The following is a 19,813-nucleotide window of genomic DNA, read 5'->3' as shown; positions in this document are numbered from 1 at the left end:
CCACCCATGGTCCCAGCAGCGTGCGTGTCCGGGCAAGCCAAGGCAAAGCAGAGAAGCGATGGCGATTCCTTGGCAGCTGGACCCAAATCGGGCAGCCCAGACCTGCCGCAGCCCCCTTTCCCCGGATCTTTGCCTTGAAAGACCAAAGGAGCCTTGAAGCGAAAGAGCTCGTGTGTGGGGAAGGAAGGGTTAAACCAGAGTTGTGCGTTTTCCAGACGTTTCTGGGCCTGCAGATTACCTTCAGTCCGCAGGTTGGCCGGGACGATGGATGCGTCCCCTCCTTGGCTGCGGGCGGGATGCTGGCCCGCTCGGCTGGGGAAAACTCCGCTCGAGTGGAAAAGTTGACCCCTGTCTGGTTTTTTCCCGGCACGGGCTGTGAGGAGCATCCCGTTGGGAAGCTCACCGTGGTCCGTGCCCCTCCGCAAGCTGTGTTTTCCCAAGGAGCACGAGTGTGAAGGTCCAGCCCCACCAGCGATTCCCATGGAGGTGCGGAAGCCCCGAGACGTCCCGAGCCTGAGGGAAAACCTGGGGAAATAGTCTGGAAAAGGTCAATGAGTCGGGCGGGGGCGGTGCGGGGCGGGGGATGCGGAGAGGAGGATGGCGGGAGGGGATGGGGATGAAGCTGGGTGTTGGGCAGCCCAGCTTGTGGAAAGCTGCAAAGATAAGAGGGTGGATGTTCGCCTCCTCGAGCAAGATCCCGGGAAAAACCAGGGTGTGGACGAGGGTGTAGTGCAAGGGAGGAGAGACACCGGCGTTGTTGGGCACAGGAGCAAGCGTGGCCGCCCGGACTCCGAGCCCGGGGCTGGCTGCCGTGGGCTCAGCGTGGGCAATTCCCGTCTCCTCTCCTCGGCTCTAACGCAAGAGGGACACGGAGCCAGCCCCGGGGCGCTTGACTCACCCCGCGTGGGCGAGCAGCCTCCACGGGCTCACGGGGCTCGGTGACAGCCAGCGACGCCGTCCGTCTGTCAGCGGTGGGTGACCCTGGACACACCTCCCCGCGCTTGTCCCTGCGACTGCCAACCACCGGCCGGGACAAGGAGAAGCATGTTGTCCCCAGGGGCTCAGAGGGCTTCGGTGCCTGCGGGTCCAGCACCACTGGAAGGTTGAGGTGGGAACAAGGCGTGCAGGACCAGGGGGGTGTGCGAGGGTGGCCGTGGGGTGTCCTCACACCCAGCCACCACCAGCTTCTGGAAGGTGTGGCTGAGGAACAGGGATAAAGGCGCCGTTCCCACACCTTTGCTGGTGGAGCCGACGCTCCCAGTTAAGCCCAAGGCAAAAGGCATCGTCCTCCCCGGTGAGGCTGGGAAAGCAACCTTCTGCGAGAAGAGATGGGCTCCACCTCCACCATCCTCCATGGTGGGCACCCAGCCCCCTCACCGGGCGCTGCGGGAGTCGCTCCATCTCCAGGTTCCGCGGCTCCTGCTCTTCCAGGGCATCCCAGAGGAGCAAGACGGACGCACCATGGCCACAGCCAACCATCCGATGTCCAGCCCCACTGATGTGAGCTCCTCCCCCCCACAGAGCTCGAGGCACAGCCTGGAGTTGGAGAAACATGTGCTTGAGCCAGTTGATGGACTCAAAGAGCACAGGGTGACACAAAGGCTGCTCTCGGGAAGGACGGGTCAGCAGGGTCACCAGCCCAGGTTGGAGGGTAGGAAATGACTAAGGGGTGAGAAAGAAGCCAAACCTGGTCCTTGTTACACCAAACCCGGCTCTCAGGTGCCAGCTAACGCACCCCGGGGGGATTAAGGCTGTCGCAATGCTGCTGTGTTGGCAGGACGGGGCGCAGGCGGCTGCTGCCTGCTCTGCTGATGGAGGTTAGAAGTTGCCTCCCCTTGGCCCAGGTGGGGTTTGGAGGCGAGTTCTCACCTGCAGAGGTGGAGATGCACAAGGAGTGACCCCCTCCTTGGTGGGGAGACCCTGCCCTGGACCCGCTGTTTCTGGTGATGGAAGCATCGGGAGCGTGGCCACATGGCAGCCACGGTGGCAAGTAGCCCAGGAGAGACTGGGGCTGTTTACAGAAGCTGCAGGAGCCTCCAGGTGAGGACTCTTCCCGGCATCACAGCTGGCCAAACCAGAGGGACACGGGCCACAAGGGACCAGCAGTATTGGGCCATCCCTGGGTCTGTCGCAGCGCACTGGTGACGAGGCGGAGAAGTGGCTGGTATAAATCATCTGGGCTTTGGGCAAGGCGTGTGATGAGGCTTCCTGAGAAACCACGTCACCGTGTGAGGAGAAGCCAGAAACCAGCCGGTGCCTGTGATGGACCCTCGGGTGCAGCACCAACATCCACTGTTGGTTTCTTCTTTATTTTCCTGGAAAGCCAAGGAAGGGCGATGCTTGCGGACAATACAACCCTGCTCCCTGACGGATGAGTTGAGGTTAGCCCATGTCCGGCCCTTGAGGGCCCGTGGCTGGGAAGAGACGGGCAGATGTGTGGAAGAGCTGAACTTCCCCAACACCCTCCAGCAGCAAAAACGGGTTGAGGAGGTTCCTTCCTCCTCGCCTCAGTGCGCTGCTCTCCACACCAGAACGGGGAAACAGTTTTTAAACCAACCTCCAGGAGGACGGCGAGTTGCGTCTGGGTTATTGAGCATGGGAAGGAGGAGGAACTTCTTTACTTTGAGGGTGGCAGAGCCCTGGCACAGGCTGCCCAGGGAGGTGGTGGAGTCTCCAACTCTGGAGACATCCCAAACCCGCCTGGACGCATCCCTGTGCCACCTGCTGTGGGTGACCCTGCTCTGGCCGGGGGTTGGAGGAGATGATCTCCAGAGGTCCCTTCCCACCCTGTGATGGTTCTCTGATTTCCCTGACGCGGTGTTGGGTGCTGCCCCGCCAGCGGCTGAGCTGGGCAGTGGCGGGATGAGGATGGAGATCGGCTCAGGGACGATTGCGATGCCCCTTTGAGAACAGGGAGGTTGAGCCACGGTTCAGAGGCAGCGTGAAGATGGGTGCTGGCCGATTCCAGTCTGGTCACCCCCGTGCCTCTGGGTGTACTGGTCAGCACCTACAACACACTCCAGGACTGGGAACCAGTAGGGAGCCAGGTGACCCCCAGGCCGCGGTAGCATGGAAAGCTGTCTCTCCTGTGGGATACACCAAAACACACACCGTCTGGGAACGGCTGCCACTGGGTTGTGCTGAATTGAGCCTCGGCTGGCGCTGCTGCGGGCAGGGAAGGGGCTGGTGGCCACGCCAGGCGTGGGCTGAGCTCCCCCTCGGCGTGACCTGGGGCCATGGAGGCCCTGGAGAAGGGCAGCCCCACGCAGAGTGGGGATGGCCCAGCTCTGGGCTTGCCCCAGGAGCGAAGCCGCGCTGGGGTAGCCCACAAAACCTGCTCCCAGAGCAGCCTCGACGCCGAAGCCTGGCTTGTGGTCATGTCTCGGGGTTTCCTTGTGCTGCTGGAGGACCTGGAGGCTTCAACCCAGGCTGGTGTGCACACAGCCTCTGGAGACAGCAGCTGAGGATGGAGAGATCATTACCTCCAATTCACTGGGGAGCAGAAAGTTGCCCCCAGTTAGGACCGGTTGTATGGGAGCACGTGGCACGTGGAGGGACCAGGCTGTGGCACTGACCACCAGCTCGCATCTCGAATGGACCTGCCGGGCTCTGGGTGGGAAAAGGCCCCACTGAGAAGATTTCCCCGAGCTCCTCAATCACCCCCGGGGGTCACGAACGCGTGGAGTGGAGCAACACCGGGATACTGGATATACCAGCCCGGCTCCCGCTCCAGGCAGCCTGTAATTAAGCCGTGCGCATAATGAGTTTTGGCAAAGTTTGGGTGCAGCTTGCCCGTGAAGTCTTTGGTGGCATCACGCTCCTCCCTCCCCTCCCCGCTCCTGAGGGACCCACATATAACAGGGAGGGCCAGGGAGCACCGTCATTCCCAACCTGCTCTCCGGGACGCTCCGGAACGCCCAGCCTGACGTCGACGGGGACGATGAAAACCTGGATCCTCCTTGTTGGGGCAGGAGTAGCCCTGGGCTGCGTGTCTGGCAGTGAGTAATGGAGCCTGGCTTTGGCAGAGGGGCTAAACCCGCCGGTGCATCCGATGGTAAGGGGCCAGCGCGGGGTGGCTGCAGACGGCGCTGAGGGCGCTGCCGTAAGCCAGCAGCTGGGCTGTACTGGGGCAACCGGTTCCTCGTGAGGTTGGATCCAGCAGAGCTTCGCAGGGGAAAGGGTGAGGGATGTTTGCATGCTGGAGGGCTTCCCCAAGCTCTGGGGGACTCGGCGGTGAGGGTGGTTTATCCTTCTCGTTGATGGGTTGAGACGTCCCCTGGGTCTTCAGCCTTCTCCACTTGCTGCATCTTGCTGTACTTCGGTCGTGCAAGCCCGCCTTCCTCTGGCTCCTCCATCCTCCCGTGCCGGGGGAAGGCGAAGGGAAGTATTTTTCTAATACCTTTTCCACAACCCCCACCGTCGCCGCCAGGAGCAGGCGGAGGAGCCAGTCGGGTGCGATGTGAAACCCAACAGCTCTGGCGTTTCGCCCTCCACGACCCTGCGGTTGTCAGGAGAGGAGACGGGCTGGGGGAGACGACCGAGAACCGCTCTGTCTTTAAGGCAGGCGCCGCCCCGAGGAGCGGCTTGTGGGCGTCAGGGTTTTGGCTCGGGGTTGGCCCGGGTCCCGCGCGTGATCCTGGTCAACTGGGTGCCTTCATTGCCGCCTTCCTGGACAAGATGTGAACTGGGATCTATCCGCGAGACGGGAGTTTCGCCACTTGTGAGGCTGCCAGCGGGCTGTAAGCTGGTGTTTCAGAAGCAGGTGACTCCCCTCAGGGCTCCCGGTGAGGAGTTTTGCAAGGCCGGTGGCAGAAGAGGAGCTTCTCTCTGCTGCAAACCAGCCGTTGGGTTGCCTCGGCAGCGGGAGGATTTCAGGATATGTGATTCCGTGATTTGCCGTGGTCTCGTCTTGTTTAACGCCAAGGGCCAAGTTATTCTTCCTTGAAGGAATAACTGGGTTTACCGCGGCTGGGAAGCTGGGCGGCTTGGCTGGCTTGTGTCCTGGGCTGTCCTTGGCACACACTTGGGACAAGAGGGATCAGAGCATCACCCCGATGGACCTGTCTGAGCTGTGGCACCTCCGCCGTGTAATAACCTCGCTTATCCTCGGCCAGGCAGCCAGTGGTGGGAGATTTTTGCCTCACGGACGGCTTGCACCCAGGGTTATCTGTGATTTCAGGAGCCAGGAGCGTGTAAATATATATTTGGGGAGCTCAGACCACCAACAGCTCTTTTGTTGCGGGTTAATTTGTCCTTCAAAACAGGCCCTTTTAGAGGCAGGGTTGATCTTCGGTTGGTGTTTGCGGAGCGCAGCGAGGTCTTGAGTCAGGGCAGGGAGTCGCGGGCGCCGCTCTGAGACGAGCCGTGGCTCGTGTCCGTGTGCGCACCCGGGCTGAGAGCCGCTGGGAGGGTCCGTCACGTCTCGGCCGTTTCCCCCCACCTTGGCCCATGGAGCTGCTGAGGAAACAGCCCTGCGGTTTCTTGGTCAAGACTCTTTTTGGCGGAAAAAAAAAACCAAAACAACCAAGTTTGTTCTTGTCCAAAAACCTGTGCTCGGGGGAGGGATGGATCTGGCTGAAGGGCTAAAAGTGGGAAAGAAATATTCGTCTGGCTTTGTGCAGCCAGAAAATATCCACAGGCTGGACCGGCCAAATATTGAGTGAGTATCTGGGCGCGGATGAGCTGTGCTGAGCACTTGCTGGCCGTGCTACGAAGATGCTGAGGGGACTGGAACATCTCTCTTGTGAGGAAAGGCCGAGGGATTTGGGTCTTTTTAGCGTGGAAAAAAGACGACTGAGGGGGGATCTTATAACTACTGAAAGGGAGGGTGTCAGGAGGATGGGGCCGGTCTTTTCTTGGTGATGCCCGGTGACAGGACAAGGGGTAACGGGCACAAACTTGAGCATGGGAAGTTCCACCTCAACATGAGGAGGAACTTCTTGACGTTGAGGGTGGCAGAGCCCTGGCAGAGGCTGCCCAGAGAGGTGGGGGAGTCTCCGTCTCTGGAGACATCCCAAACCCGCCTGGACGCGTCCCTGTGCCACCTGCTGTGTGTGACCCTGCTCTGGCCGGGGGTTGGAGGAGATGATCTCCAGAGGGCCCTTCCCACCCAGGCCAGTCTGGGATTTTGTGATTCTGTGTCCTCCTGCTCTGGCCACCGTCCCTTGGCTGCAGCCTTGCCGGCTCTCCCAGCAGCCCTTCTCTCCCCCAGAGCTCCAGCAGCCCCTCTAAACATGACCGTGACGAGCGGCCGACTGTTCTGTAGCTCTTTAGGTTCATGCTCCTGCAGCCGCCCCCGCTGACCACGCTCACGGTGTGGGGAGAAACCTCGGTACCCCACATCAGAGCCCCGAGGGCAACGCGGTGATGCTGAGCCTCCTCCGCAAGGCTCCGCCTGAGTCACCACGCACCCCGGTATCGGTGCTTTGCTGGGACACGCTCCGGCAGCACGTGCCCCAGGACCGGGATCGTCTGAGCGGTGACTTATGTGTGGGCAGTTTCTGCCTTGCACAATCCCTCTGGGACCTGCTGCTGGAAAACGAGCCTGGATGCGTGATTCAGGCTGACTTATCCCAACTGCCACTCCGGGAGTCAGAGGGATGCCGTCCTGGGGACAGGGATCTCGGCTCCCAACACCATCAGACCTCCAGATCTGGCTGTTGTGCTGAGCAGACTGGTGAGACTGGGGGTGTCTGGACCCACCACCCAAAGCATGGGATGACCCTTCCCTCTGCAGCCTTTCCCAGTTCTCCCTGCATCGGTAAGAGGAAAAGTGGGACTAAAGCAGCACCAAGGGCAGGTGGCCACCAGGGTTGTCTCCTACTGACACCCCTCTTGCGATAAAGTGGATTTGCAGAAAAGGAGCCAGTGGTGAGAAGCCAAATGGGTGTCAGCAGTGTCCCCTTGCAGCACGGTCAACCAGCCTGGGCTGGGTTTGCTGGTGGGGCAAGGAGGTTCCTCCCCTCCCCTCAGCATGTGTGGGACCTGAGGGGGTTCCTCATGGTCCCCGAGGGGGTTCCTCATGGTCCCCCTCAGGGAGGGACCGTGGTTCCGATGTGGTTCTGAATCCACATTGCGGATGTGGTTCCAAAAAGCGCAAATAATTTGGGTAAAATGCCAGACGCCAGAGCAAGCGACGCGGTTGCCGAGAGAAGCCAGCAAGTGTGGCAGCGCTTGGAGGTCACTCTCATCGCTGCTGTGTCAGGATTTGCCCCGAGGGCGCGTTTCACCCGCTGGAGTTCAAGGCAGGAGGTGTTTAAGGTGTTGCGTGATTGCAGGGTTGCGAGGGAAAGCAACACCCTTTCTTCCAGGGATCCCTTTACAGGCTGGCAGCTGGGTTGGGACATGGCTTCTTGGCACGTCCTTGGAGATGGCCACCTTCCTGGCTGGAGCAAAGGGATGCCCGGAAGGCCGTGCCTGGGCTGTCTGCTGTCCCAGTCCTCCCATCAGGAGCTGAGGATAAGGCACCTTCCCTAAGCACACAGTCTCTGGGCTGTCTATTAATACAAACCCAACGTCTCGGTCCCCTACAGCCCCTCTTTGCTTGACGGCAAGTGTCCATCGTCCTTCTGAGACGTGCCGCTTGCTCTACTCAGAGCACAGCTTGAGTTGCTGCGTTATTTTTAGCTTTGCCGCCACGTGTAATAAAGCACACGCTCGACGACGCATTTATCATCTAAATAGCTGGGGAAGGAGTTCCCAGTTTTCCCGGCATTGCAGAAAGAGCGACGGTCGGGTTTGCAAATAAGGGTGTCTGGAATGTGGCACCACTCCCCCGGCCTGGAGACGGTGGGACCCGGGGCGCTCCTGCTCATCCTGGCATTAGAACAGTGAATCAGAAGGAGCGATTAGCGCTGGGGAGCCAAGAATGCGTTTCCTGGTGTGAAGTGGCCCTGACGTGGTGGACGTCCACGGCCGAAGAGGAGTGACCCATGGAGATGTGTCCTGAGGATTCAGCCCATCAAAATGTCACTCCAAAAACCCTGAATAGCCCCAGGGCAGGAGCCTGGTCCTTCAGGCTCTCCCAGGAGGGAGCATGGGCAGGAGGAAGGATGCTCCCGGGTCGCGGGGCGGCCGGGGCAGGGTGGTCGGTCCATCCTGAGGACCACCCTGTTGTTTCTCTCTCCCAAAGACCTGTACACGGCCCCTGACTCCTGCGAGGGACGCTGCCGGGAACCCTACAGCCCGGAGGACGAGTGCCACTGCAACCCCGAGTGCGAGCGGCACCGCAACTGCTGCGAGGATTACTACAGGCACTGCCGAGACGGTGAGCATCCCCGCTGCCGGGGGGCTCGGGGGGGCTGCTCCCCCCCAGAGCTTAGCGGGGGGTGGGGGGGGCAAAGGGGTTGGTTGCAAGCCCGTGTCGATGTGCGTGCGTTATTGTTTGAGAAAACCACAATAATTTACTGTCATTAAGACAATTATTCCATCACCTGATGAGCCCTCCCCACCCGGGAAGGGGAAATGGGGAAAAACAAGGAAACACGAGGGTTGGAATATAAATAGAATTAATAGGATAAGAGTAAATAATTAACATTAATAACACTAGAGGACCAGTATTGACGCCAATACCAATATAAAATACCCAAGGATCATACCCGGCCCGTTCTACCAGAGGAAGCCGCGTGCTCCCCGCCAACGTGGGACCCTGCGAGCGCTGCGGCCACGGGAGGAAGGGAAGGGCTCGGGGCTCCGGCACCGGGGCGAGGAGTGCTCAGGATGGCAGCCGGCAAAGGGAGAGTGAGAGAGAACTCAGCAAACTCTCTGATTTCTCTGGAATGTGCCGTCCGTGGGATGGAATAACCCCGGTGGCAGCTTGGGGTGAGTGCCCGGGTCTCGCTCCTCCCCGTCCCCGCACCTCGAAAACACTGAGCCCTTGAAACCCGCCCCCCAGAGCTGGCGATAAAGTAAATATTTTCACCGATTCAGGCACTAGAGTCTTCTAAAAGTGCAGTTTTCCTGGGCACGAGAGGAGAAATCAGTCCCGTGTGGCTTAAAGCGGGGCAGTGCGGTCCCGGGCAGCCCCAGCCCGTGTCTCCATCACCCTGAGCCCCTTCTCCTTCCCTGCAGGCGGCGAATGGGCCGAGGACGCAGCTCGCACCCGCGGTGAGTATCTCCGCTCCTGAGCAGAGGCGATAAAGCACACCCCCCCCGGCTTCACCCGCCTCGCTCCTCCAGGGGTCGATGGCATCGGGGTGTCACTTCTGCCCCGTCCCTGCCCCATCGCCTGTGGCCCCACGCCACTGCGTGTGGCTGGGGAGCAGACGGTGCAGCGAGAGCCCCGGTGTCACCCGTTCACCGGCAGCGTTATCTCCCCACGCCGGGGACGGGTGATGAGGGCGGGCACCGGGGCGAGTTGGTGTCTGCATCCCCTGGTCACAGCGCACCTGAAATGTGGGAGATGCAGGGGGGGGTTCAAAGAGCAGCGTCATGCCAAAGGAGGCGGAGGAGAGACCTTCTCGCTCTCTACAGCTCCCTGAAAGTAGGGGGTAGCCAGCGGGGGGTCAGTCTCTTCTCCCAAGGAACAGGCCATGGGACAAGAGGAAACGGCCTCAAGTTGCACCAGGGGACGTTTAGGATGGATGTTTGGAAAAATTTCTTCACCAAAAGGGTTATCAAACATCGGAACAGGCTGCCCAGGGCAGTGGTGGAGTCGCCATCCCTGGAGGTGTTTAAAAGCCGGGCAGACGGGGCGCTGAGGGACGTGGGTCGGTGGTGGTTTGGGCAGCGTTGGGTTGATGGTTGGACTCCATGATCTGAAAGGCCCCTTCCAACCCACGGAAGTGGTGGAATCGCCATAGAACCACAGAATGGTTTGGGTTGGAAGGGACCTTAAAACTCACCCAGTGGCACCCCCTGCCCTGGGCAGGGACACCTCCCACCAGCCCAGGTTGCTCCAAGCCCCGGCCAACCTGGCCTTGAACCCCTCCAGGGATGGGGCAGCCACAGCTTCTCTGGGCAACCTGGGCCAGGGGCTCACCCCCCTCACAGCCAAGAATTTCTTCCCCAGATCTCATCTAAATCTCCTTCTTCCAGTTTAAAACCGCTCCCCCTCGTCCCATGGCTCCAGTCCCTACATGCCATCCCTGGAGGTGTTTAAAAGCTGGGCAGACGCAGCGCTGAGGGACGTGGGTCAGTGGTGGTTTGGGTAGTGTTGGGTTGATGGTTGGACTCCATGATCTGAAAGGTCCCTCCCAACCCAGAAGGTCCCACGATTCTATGATTCTACACCTGGGAGACAGGGACTGATGCTTCCCAGCTCCCCCAGTGCTTAATGAAAGGCTCCCACGGCTGCAGCCCAGTGGCCAGCTCTTGTCCCCTGGGCGTGGGATCGGTGCGGGTTGGGACCCCCCCTGCCACCCCTGCACCCCTTGACCTGCTGTGCTGAGCGCCCGGCTCTCGCGGCGTCCCGGGATCGTGACACCCCACTGCAGCACCCACTGCCGCATCGCCCTCGCCTCTCCATGGGCAGCGGATCTGCAGCCCTGGGAGCTGCTGCCTGCCCTTGCCAGCCTCCCCCTTCTCCTTCCAGAAGGTTTCTCCAGCAGCCGGGATGCCATCACCGACGAGGAACTCCTGCAGGTCTCGGAGCAGCTTTACAAAGCGGATCACAACAAAGCCCGGCCCACCGACATCGCCATTAACCCCCAGTACCAAGCCTCCCCCGACGAGACGGATGACCAGGAGGACCGGTCCCCGCAGCCGTGAGTCTGCACCAGCGTCCTCGGGGGGTGGCCGGGGGCCACCACGGCAGAGCCCATCCAGTCAGGAAGGGCTGGTTTCGGAAGGGACCTCCGCTTCCCCGTTGAGTGTAGGATCCGCTCGTTCTGGGCGTCATCTCAAGGCGTGCGGAGGCAAAGCAAGCTATCAGAAGCACTCAACATGGATTCACCAAGGGGGAATCATGTCTGACGAATCTGACAGCCTCCTGTGATGGCATGACTGGATGGATAGATGAGGGCAGGGCGGTAGATGTGGTCTACCTTGACTTAAGCAAGGCGTTCGACACGGTCTCCCACAGCATCCTCATAGGGAAGCTTAGGAAGAGTGGGTTAGATGAGTGGACAGTGGGGTGGATAGAGAACTGGCTGAAAGACGGAGCTCAGAGGGTCGTGATTAGGGGCACAGAGTCTAGTTGGAGGTCAGCGATGAGCAGTGTTCCCCAGGGGTCAGTGCTGGGCCCAGTCCTCTACAATGAATCAACGACCTGGATGAAGGGATAGAGCGCGCCCTTGGCAAGTTCGCCAATGACACAAAGCTGGGAGGGGTGGCTGACACACCGAAAGGCTGTGCCGCCATCCAGAGAGACCTGGACAGTTGGAGAGCTGGGCAGAGAGGAACCTCATGGAATTCAACAAGGGCAGGCGCAGGGTGCTGCACCCGGGGAGGAATAACCCCCCGCAGTGGGACAGGTTGGGGAGCAGCTGGGTGGCAAGAGACCTGGGAGTCCTGGGGGACAACGGGATGGCCATGAGCCAGCGATGGGCACTGGTGGCCAAGAAGGCCAACAGTAGCCTGGGGGGCATCAAGAAGAGCATGGCCAGCAGGTGGCTGGAGGTCATCCTCCCCCTCTGCTCTGCCCTGGGGAGGCCACAGCTGGAGCGCTGGGTCCAGTTCTGGGCTCCCCGGGTCAAGAGGGACAGGGAACTGCTGGAGAGGGGACAGCAAAGGGCTACCGAGATGCTGAGGGGCTGGAACATCTCTCTGATGAGGAAAGGCTGAGGGATTTGGGGCTCTTCAGTCTGGAAAAAAGAAGTCTGAGGGGGGACCTTATCAACACTTATAAATACTGAAAGGGGGGGTGTCAGGAGGATGGGGCCAGGCTCTTCTCAGTGGTGCCCGGGGACAGGACAAGGGTTAATGGGCACAAACTTGAGCATGGGAAGTTCCATCTCAACACGAGGAGGAACTTCTTTGCTGTGAGGGTGGCAGAGCCCTGGCAGAGGCTGCCCAGAAAGGTGGGGGAGTCTCTGTCTCTGGAGACATCCCAAACCCGCCTGGACGCGTTCCTGTGCCACCTGCTGTGTGTGACCCTGCTCTGGCCGGGGTTTGGAGGAGGTGATCTCCAGAGGTCCCTTCCACCCTATGATTCTATAATTCTCCTAGGCTCTACAAATACGTCAATGAGGAGCTCTTCTCCAAACCCACCTATGCCAGCTTCATCAAACTGCTGGACAACTACCAGCGGGCCACCGGCAGGGAGGAGGACGTGACGGCCGAGGAGCTGAGGGAGCAGGACAACTTCCTCAGGGAGGTGATGAAAACCGAGCTCATGAAGAAACTCTTCGCCTTCCTCCACAAAAAAAGTTGAGTGTGGAGCAGGGGGAACGGGGCGGGTTGGGCACCCAAAGGGAGAGCCCTGGCAGGGTGGGAGGTGACCTGGGAGGGTGCAGACCAGAGCGGAACAGGAGAAGGCTCTCCAGAGCTGCCAGGACATGGGAGAATTGAGCTGGGCAAAGCTGCGTTGTTCCTGAGGGGTAGGACTGGGATAGGGCTGGGATAGGGCTGGGGGGACCCTGGCCCCATCCCAGGATCTGCTTCCACCTGGTGCCCCTCCGCGCCCCCTTCCCTGCAGACCGCTACGGCTCCGAGCAGGAGTTCGTCGCCGATTTGAAGGAGATGTGGTTCGGCCTCTACTCCAGAGGCGACGGCGAGCAGGACTCCAGCGGCTTCGAGCACGTCTTCTCAGGTAGAGCCGCGACGGAGGGACGGGGCAGGGGGCCGGGCAATGCCAGGCTGTGGGGGGGCTCACCCCAGGGTCTCGCTTGTGTTTAGGGGAGGTGAAAAAAGGGAAGGTGTCTGGATTTCACAACTGGATTCGGTTCTACCTGCTTGAAAAGCAGGGCGCCGTCAACTACTTCAGCCACAACTTCGAGGGGCCGGTAAGTGACGCCCACCGGTCAGCGGCCGGCGGCACCGCACCAGCCGGCAGCACCCTGAACCCGCCCCATCCCGAATGGGGAGAATCAGGGGGATCAGAGATGCTCACGTCCCCTCTGCCTCCGTCTGGGGACCCTGGGATGGAGGCACGGGAGGGTGGGAAGGTCCAAAAAAGATGACTGGATGGGCAAAAGGGGCTCCCAAAATCCATAAGCGAGAGATTTGAGGTTGGGGGGCTCTGTCTGGCGCCCACTCGGGTGAGCTGAAAGCTGCTCTGGATCTGCGCGTGGAGAGGGCGTGAGGATGCCCGGCTTCGTAGGCAGATGGGATTTGCTTGAATTCCCTGCCCTGCTGCACCCGGCGCCGGGGGCCTGATCCCCGAACCCCCTTTCTCTAGTGGGACACCTACCCCGACGTGCTGGGGCTGCAGTTCAGCTGGGACGGCTTCTACAAGGAGGTGGGCTCTGCCTTCATCGGCTCCAGCCCCGAGTTCGAATTTGGCCTCTACACGTTGTGCTTCATCGCGCGCCCCGGGAGGGCGTAAGTACCGCGTGTCTGTCTGCGTCCGTCCGTCTGTCCTCTGGCCCCGGGGCCAGCAGTGCCCTCCTGAGCCCCGTCAGCGGCCGGGTCGGTCCCCGAGCCCCACACCGCCCTGGGGATGGAGCGGCGTTGGTGGGGGACACCCCGAGAGTCCTGGAGGTGCGGCTGTGGGGCTGAGGGATGGAGCAGTGCGTGTGTGCGGACACCGAGGGCACCCCAGGGACGAGACTGTGGGGCTGGGGATGGAGCAGCGCTCGTCTGCAGGCACCGAGGGCACCCCAGAGATGTGACTGTGGGGCTGAGGGATGGAGCAGCGCTCGTCTGCAGGCACCGAGGGCACCCCAGAGATGTGACTGTGGGGCTGGGGATGGAGCAGTGCATGTGTGTGGACACCAAAGACACCCCAGAGATGCAATTGAGGGGCTGAGGGATGGAGCAGTGCGTGTGTGTGGACACCAAAGACACCCCAGAGATGCAATTGAGGGGCTGAGGGATGGGGCAGTGTGTGTGTGCGGACACCGAGGGCACCCCGGAGATGCAGCTGTGGGGCTGAGGGATGGAGCAGTGTGTGTGTGCGGACACCAAGGACACCCCGGAGATGCAGCTGTGGGGCTGAGGGATGGGGCAGTGTGTGTGTGTGGACACCGAGGGCACCCCAGAGATGCAGCTGTGGGGCTGAGGGATGGAGCAGTGTGTGTGTGCAGACACCGAGGACACCCCGGAGATGCAGCTGTGGGGCTGAGGGATGGGGCAGTGTGTGTGTGCGGACACCAAGGGCACCCCAGAGATGCAATTGAGGGGCTGAGGGATGGAGCAGCGCTCGTCTGCGGACACCGAGGACACCCCGGAGATGCAGCTGTGGGGCTGGGGGATGGAGCAGTGTGTGTGTGCGGACACCAAGGGCACCCCAGGGATGTGACTGTGGGGCTGAGGGATGGAGCAGCGCTCGTCTGCGAACACCAAGGGCACCCCGGAGATGCGATTGTGGGGCTGAGGGATGGAGCAGCGCTGGCGTGCGGCCACCCAGAGCCCCCCAGGCTGGAGCAGGGCTGTGACACAGGCTGTGTCCCCACAGATGTCACCTGAGCCTGGGCGGCTACAGCCTGAGCATCCAGACCTACACCTGGACCAAGTCCACCTACGGCGATGGCAAGAAGTACATCGCCACCGCCTACGTGATCTCGTCCTGAGACTGGGAGATTGGGGGGGGGGGGGTGACCGCAGCCCCACGCTGGGGGCCCTGGGCAGCCCCCCACACCGGGGGCCCGCGGCACTGGGCAGGATGGTCCTGCCGTGGGAGGAGGATGGCCGTGCCCCGGGACCAGCGCAGGGCACCGGAGGGAGCCGGGCAGGACGGCGCTGGCCGTGCCCTGCGTGGAGGCAGCGAGGGGATGGAGGCAGCAGCCGCGGCACCCCCCCCAGTGCCACCGAGTGTCGTGTCCCCCAGTGGCACCAGAAGAGCAGGGGGAAGGCGGGGGGGGGCTGGCAGTGGAAAGTAGCACCCCCGAGAGAAATAAATACTGACCCTGGACGGAGAAGTGTTCGATGCCTGGGTGCTGGTCCCCCCCACCACCACTTCTGTGCCAGGGACAGGGCAGGGACTGGCCCAGGGTGGGTGTTGGGACCCCCGGGTGCTGCCAGGGCCCCATCCAGCCCATGGGGTGTAACGGGGGGGGGGGGCTGCACACCCTGCCCCTCTTGCTGCAGCCTGCAGCCCCGGAGCTCCCCAGTACGGCTAATGCAGGGGGGGACACGGACCAAAGCCTGTGCCTGCCGTGATGGTCCCCCCCCACCCCTCCAGGAGCCCTGTCCGGGGTCGGGGAGGGGTGGGGTGGGTGCAGCCCCCCATTCCCTGCAGGCAGCGGGTCCCCCAGCCGCAAGGCGGTGCCTGCAGCTCCCTCCGGCCTGGCCCCGTGGGACAGTACCCCACCGGGAGCTGGCTCTTTCGGGGATCCCAGGGCCAAGAGCCCCCAGGACCGGGGCATTTTACCAAATCCAGTCCCTCACTGCCCTGGGGCTACTGGTGTGGGATACCAGAGAGGTGACGATACTGGGAAAAGCAAGCTCCTGCCAGCCAGGGTCAGTGCCACCATCTGTCCCACTTACCCCTCCAGTGTGGCACCCAAAACTTGCCCCCCTACCTCCCTTTATCCACCCCCCCCCAGCTTCTCCAGATGCCACGGGCTCAACGTCACCCCCTGATGTCCCCAAGCTGCCCATGGGTCCCCCCCCCAGGCTTTGCCCCACTCAGGGACCGAGGGGACAGCTGAGCGGCTGGGCCCCCGGGTCTCTGTCCCAGAGGCAGCGTCTCCTTGGGGGCCATCACAAGGAAATCAGGGTCTGCGGTGGGTGCATCCTCCTGCATCCTCCATCCTCGCCCAGCTGTGCTCTCCCCGGGGGCCACGGGCCCCCAGAGACCCCCCCGACCCCACACCCAGATCTGGGGCTGCTCGGGGCTCCAGGTGCTTTCCTCAGCATCGCGCTTGGGAGGGGACAAATCCAGAGCCCCTTTGGGCAGCGGGACCCCCAGGATGACACCCACCATAACCCCACTCACTGCCCCCCAGGCTGGTCCAGGGAAAGGATGTCTCATCCTCAGGAGGTGACAAGGACCTCTGCCAGCCCCATCCCTGCCTGACGATGCCAGCCCTAACAAGAGCTCCCCCGAGGCGCTGGGATCCCGTAATTTCCCCCATGCTCCGTCCCTTCTCCTGCTTCCCCCTCCCCAGATTTGGGTGGGCAGGACAGCCACCAGCTCCAGGCAGCCGCTTGCCCCCAACTTTCTCCTGCCTGCACCCCCTGCGCTGGCTGGGCAGGCAGCAGCCGGGGTCCCAGGGTGGAGGGCACGCTGCGCAGTGGGTCGCAGAATGGAGGGGATGCACGTGGGTCCCAGGGTGGAGGGGACACTGCGCAGTGGGTCCCAGGATGGAGGGGATGCACGTGAGTCCCAGGGTGGAGGGGATGCTGTGCAGTGGGTCCCAGGGTGCAGAAGATGCTCAGTGGGTCCCAGGGTGTGGGAGATGCTGCGTGGTAGGTGCCAGGGTGGACGAAATGCTCAGTGGGTCCCAGGGTGGAGGGGATGCTCAGTGGGTCCCAGGGTGCAGGGGATGCTCAGTGGGTCCCAGGGTGCAGGAGATGCTCAGTGGGTCCCAGGGTGGAGGAGATGCTGCGTGGTGGGTCCCAGGATGGAGGGGCTGCACAGTGGGTCCCAGGGTGGAGGGATGCTCAGTGGGTCCCAGGATGGAGGAGGTGCTCAGTGGGTCCCAGGGTGCTCAGTGGGTCCCAGGGTGCAGGGGATGCTCAGTGGGTCCCAGGGTGCAGGAGATGCTCAGTGGGTCCCAGGGTGCAGGGGATGCTCAGTGGGTCCCAGGGTGCTCAGTGGGTCCCAGGATGGAGGAGATGCTGCGTGGTGGGTCCCAGGGTGGAGGGGATGCTCAGTGGGTCCCAGGGTGGAGGGGATGCTCAGTGGGTCCCAGGGTGGAGGGATGCTCAGTGGGTCCCAGGGTGCAGGAGATGCTCAGTGGGTCCCAGGGTGGAGGGATGCTCAGTGGGTCCCAGGGTGCTCAGTGGGTCCCAGGGTGCAGGGGATGCTCAGTGGGTCCCAGGGTGCAGGGGAGGCTGCGCGGCAGCTCCCAGGCAGGAGCAGGGAGATTCGAGCTGCCTGACAGATGGCCGGCTGCAACAGTTCCCGGGGAAGGGGTGGGAGTCCCCGCACCATCTGCCAGGGGTCACAGGTGACCCCCAAACCCCGCCGCAGGGCGAGGGCGGGGGGGGAGGGCGGGGGGGGGGCATGCCACAGCTTGATTTATAAAAATGCACTGGGAAAGTGGGGAAGGGGCGGTCTGGGGGGACTGGGGACGGGTGTGGGTCGGCTCCCTGCCATCGGCTCCCTTCCCGGCAGCGTGGGCATCGCTCCTCTCCCATGCCCAGGAGCTGGGGTGCGGCGGGGGCTGATTGCAGGAGCCATGTGGGGGGGTCAAGCTGCGGGTTCAAATGCTGCGGGGCAGCCCCGGGGCCCCGGCCAAGGCGGCTTGTGCCAGCTGGTAGATGCTCTCCCGGCAGGCGGTTCGCGAGGGGCAGATTGCACGGGGCAAGGCACGGCCCGGCTGCGGGACGAGGATGCTCCAGGCGCCTTCATCCTTGCTCCAGCCCATCCCGAAGCACCGGAGCTCTCCGGAGCTGGCGGGTGGGTGCTGCTCATTGCGGGGCCGCACTGGCGCAGGACCCGGTTCCTCCTCCTGGTTCTGCATCCCTCATCCCTCTGCGCATCGCCCCACCAGCATCCCTGATGCCAAACCTCTCGTCTAGAAAGACCCCGGTGCCCCCAGGCATCACAGACAGTGCTGGTCCCCCACCCCCAGGTCCCCTCTGCACCCCACAGTCGCCGCCAGCCCCATTCCCGGGGCTGGGAAGCTGCTTTTCCAGCACCCATTTCTGGAGTGAAGGGAGACAGAACCTCTCAGAGAAAGGTGCCGGGGTGGTGGGTGTAGCGCTGGGCGACCGGGCGGTTCTCGGAGACGCTCGGGTGACGCTGGGGAGCTGCTCTGCGCTTCATCCACATCCAGAAGGAACCCCCCACCCACACCCCCCCGCCCCCGGTTGCAGCAAGCCGGGGGGGGCAGCCAGGAGGGCTGAGGTGGGGTATCCGCTGGTCTGACGGACCCCCCGCCTGCATCAAGGCGGGAGGCAGCGGCCTGCCAAGGTCACACGCAGAGAGCCAGGCCGGGCGGAGCAGGGGAAATCCATCCACCCCGTACCCCAAACTCCCCGGCGGACGCACGCAGGGTCCTCCGCAGCGTCGTCCCCCCCAGCTGAAGGACCCCCTGGTCTTCCCCGGGGGGCCAGCGCATCCCTCCGCATCTTTCCGCCCTGGGGTCCGGGCTCCCTTGGGCCGAGGGGAGCAGCGCGGGGTCGGGGGGTGGGGGGGGGGTGTCCCTCCGGCTTCCCCCAAAGTGTGGGGAACTCAAACAAAATGAGCGGAGAAGAAAGGGAAGGGCAGGAGAGGGGTGGGGAGGAGGGGCAGGTGTCAGCAAGCTGCCTCCAGCCATCTGTTGCCAGCTCGGGGACTCCGGGCGCCCCCCCCCCGACACACACACCCCCCCCCCAGCTCTGCGCCTGACGGGGACAACGCTCGCTCTCGGGGGGACACACAAACACACACACACACACACACACACACAGAGCGCGGTCGCATCCCCCACCTGAGCGCAGCCGCGTCGGGGCGTTTGGGAGGGGGACGCTGCCCCCTCCCTCCGTGGGGCTCGTGGGCTGCCCGGGTGCCCTCGCCGCAGCTGAGCCCACGGGGGCCACCGTTGCCCCCCGCTCCCTGCGCGCAGGGAATATGGGGGTACCCCCTCGGCTCCCCCCAGAACGGTGTGTGTGTCCCCCCCCCTCCTCCCCAGATGTGCCCCCTCCTCGCACGCAGGAGGGGTGGGCACCGCGACCGCCTGCAAACCGGGGCCAGGGTTTGGGCTCCTTCGCCTGGGACTGAAACCCTCCAGGCAGCATCACTTTGGCCCTGCGGTGGAGATGCTCCTGATTTACGCCAATATTAGGAGAGCCGGACCTCAGGCACAGCTCTGCAGGTGTGACTTTGAGCCGCTAGCGCACACAGGGTGGGATTTTTTCTATATTTTCGCCGTTTTCCCCATGCTGTGCTGGGCACAGAGGACCGGGAGGGGGAGAAATGAGAGGCAGCAGCCCCCCCGCCCCCCCGCCAGCCCTGCCACCGCTCCCTCCGTCCCTGCAGCCGGGTTTGGGCTCCCGTCCTCGAGGTTTATGCAAGACCAAGATGAACCACCCCTGGAGGAGCCGGTGTGCGGACACTGGGGCAAGGAGGGCTTCCCTCTGAGATGCCCGGGGTGCTGGGAGACACCCCCAGGGCCTGCAGAGCCCGGCTCCTCCAGACACACAGGTGGGACACCCCGAGCATCTCCCAGGACGCCCCCATACACGTGCCCGAATCGTTCCCCTGCCCTGGGGCAAGCTGAACAGTGCTGGGAGGGAGGCAGCAGAGGTCATAGAATCACAGAATGGTTTGGGTGGGAAGGGACCTTCAAAGACCATCAAGTTCCCACCCCCTGCCCTGGGCAGGGACATCCCCCACCAGCCCAGGTTGCTCCAAGCCCCGGCCAACCTGGCCTTGAACCCCTCCAGGGATGGGGCAGCCACAGCTTCTCTGGGCAGCCTGGGCCAGGGGCTCACCCCCCTCACAGCAAAGGATTTCTTCCCGATATCTCACCTAAATCTCCCCTCTTTCAGGTTAAAACCCTTCCCCCTCGTCCCATGGCTCCCCTCCCTGCTCCAGAGTCCCTCCCCAGCTTTCCTGGAGCCCCTTGAGGGACTGGAAGGGGCTCCAAGGTCTCCCCGGAGCCTTCTCTTCTCCAGGCTGAAC

At 62.8% G+C, this 19,813-nt stretch overlaps 1 protein-coding gene across 1 annotated transcript; it reads left to right on the top strand.

Annotated features, from left to right (window-relative positions):
• The first annotated feature begins 637 nt into the window (after positions 1 to 637).
• Positions 638 to 14,858, top strand: ENDOU (endonuclease, poly(U) specific). The gene is made up of 9 exons (XM_063359308.1): positions 638 to 3,998; positions 8,132 to 8,266; positions 9,070 to 9,105; positions 10,532 to 10,703; positions 12,106 to 12,305; positions 12,575 to 12,688; positions 12,775 to 12,881; positions 13,277 to 13,419; positions 14,495 to 14,858. The coding sequence occupies exons 1-9, from the start codon at positions 3,761 to 3,763 to the stop codon at positions 14,607 to 14,609; spliced, it is 1,260 nt and encodes a 419-aa protein (XP_063215378.1). The 5' UTR covers positions 638 to 3,760; the 3' UTR covers positions 14,610 to 14,858.
• The last annotated feature ends 4,955 nt before the right edge of the window (positions 14,859 to 19,813 follow it).

The sequence above is a fragment of the Chroicocephalus ridibundus genome, chromosome 24 (assembly GCF_963924245.1).
Source record: "Chroicocephalus ridibundus chromosome 24, bChrRid1.1, whole genome shotgun sequence".
NCBI classification, from domain to species: Eukaryota; Metazoa; Chordata; class Aves; order Charadriiformes; family Laridae; genus Chroicocephalus; species Chroicocephalus ridibundus.
This window is presented reverse-complemented; position numbering and strand designations above follow the sequence as displayed.

Excerpts from the sequence above, each read along its gene's own strand:
- ENDOU (XM_063359308.1), top strand. The coding sequence starts at position 3,761 with ATGAGTTTTGGCAAAGTTTGGGTGCAGCTTGCCCGTGAAGTCTTTGGT. Across the intron at positions 12,882-13,276 it reads GCCACAACTTCGAGGGGCCG|TGGGACACCTACCCCGACGT; the intron begins GTAAGTGACGCC and ends CCCTTTCTCTAG. Across the intron at positions 13,420-14,494 it reads ATCGCGCGCCCCGGGAGGGC|ATGTCACCTGAGCCTGGGCG; the intron begins GTAAGTACCGCG and ends GTGTCCCCACAG.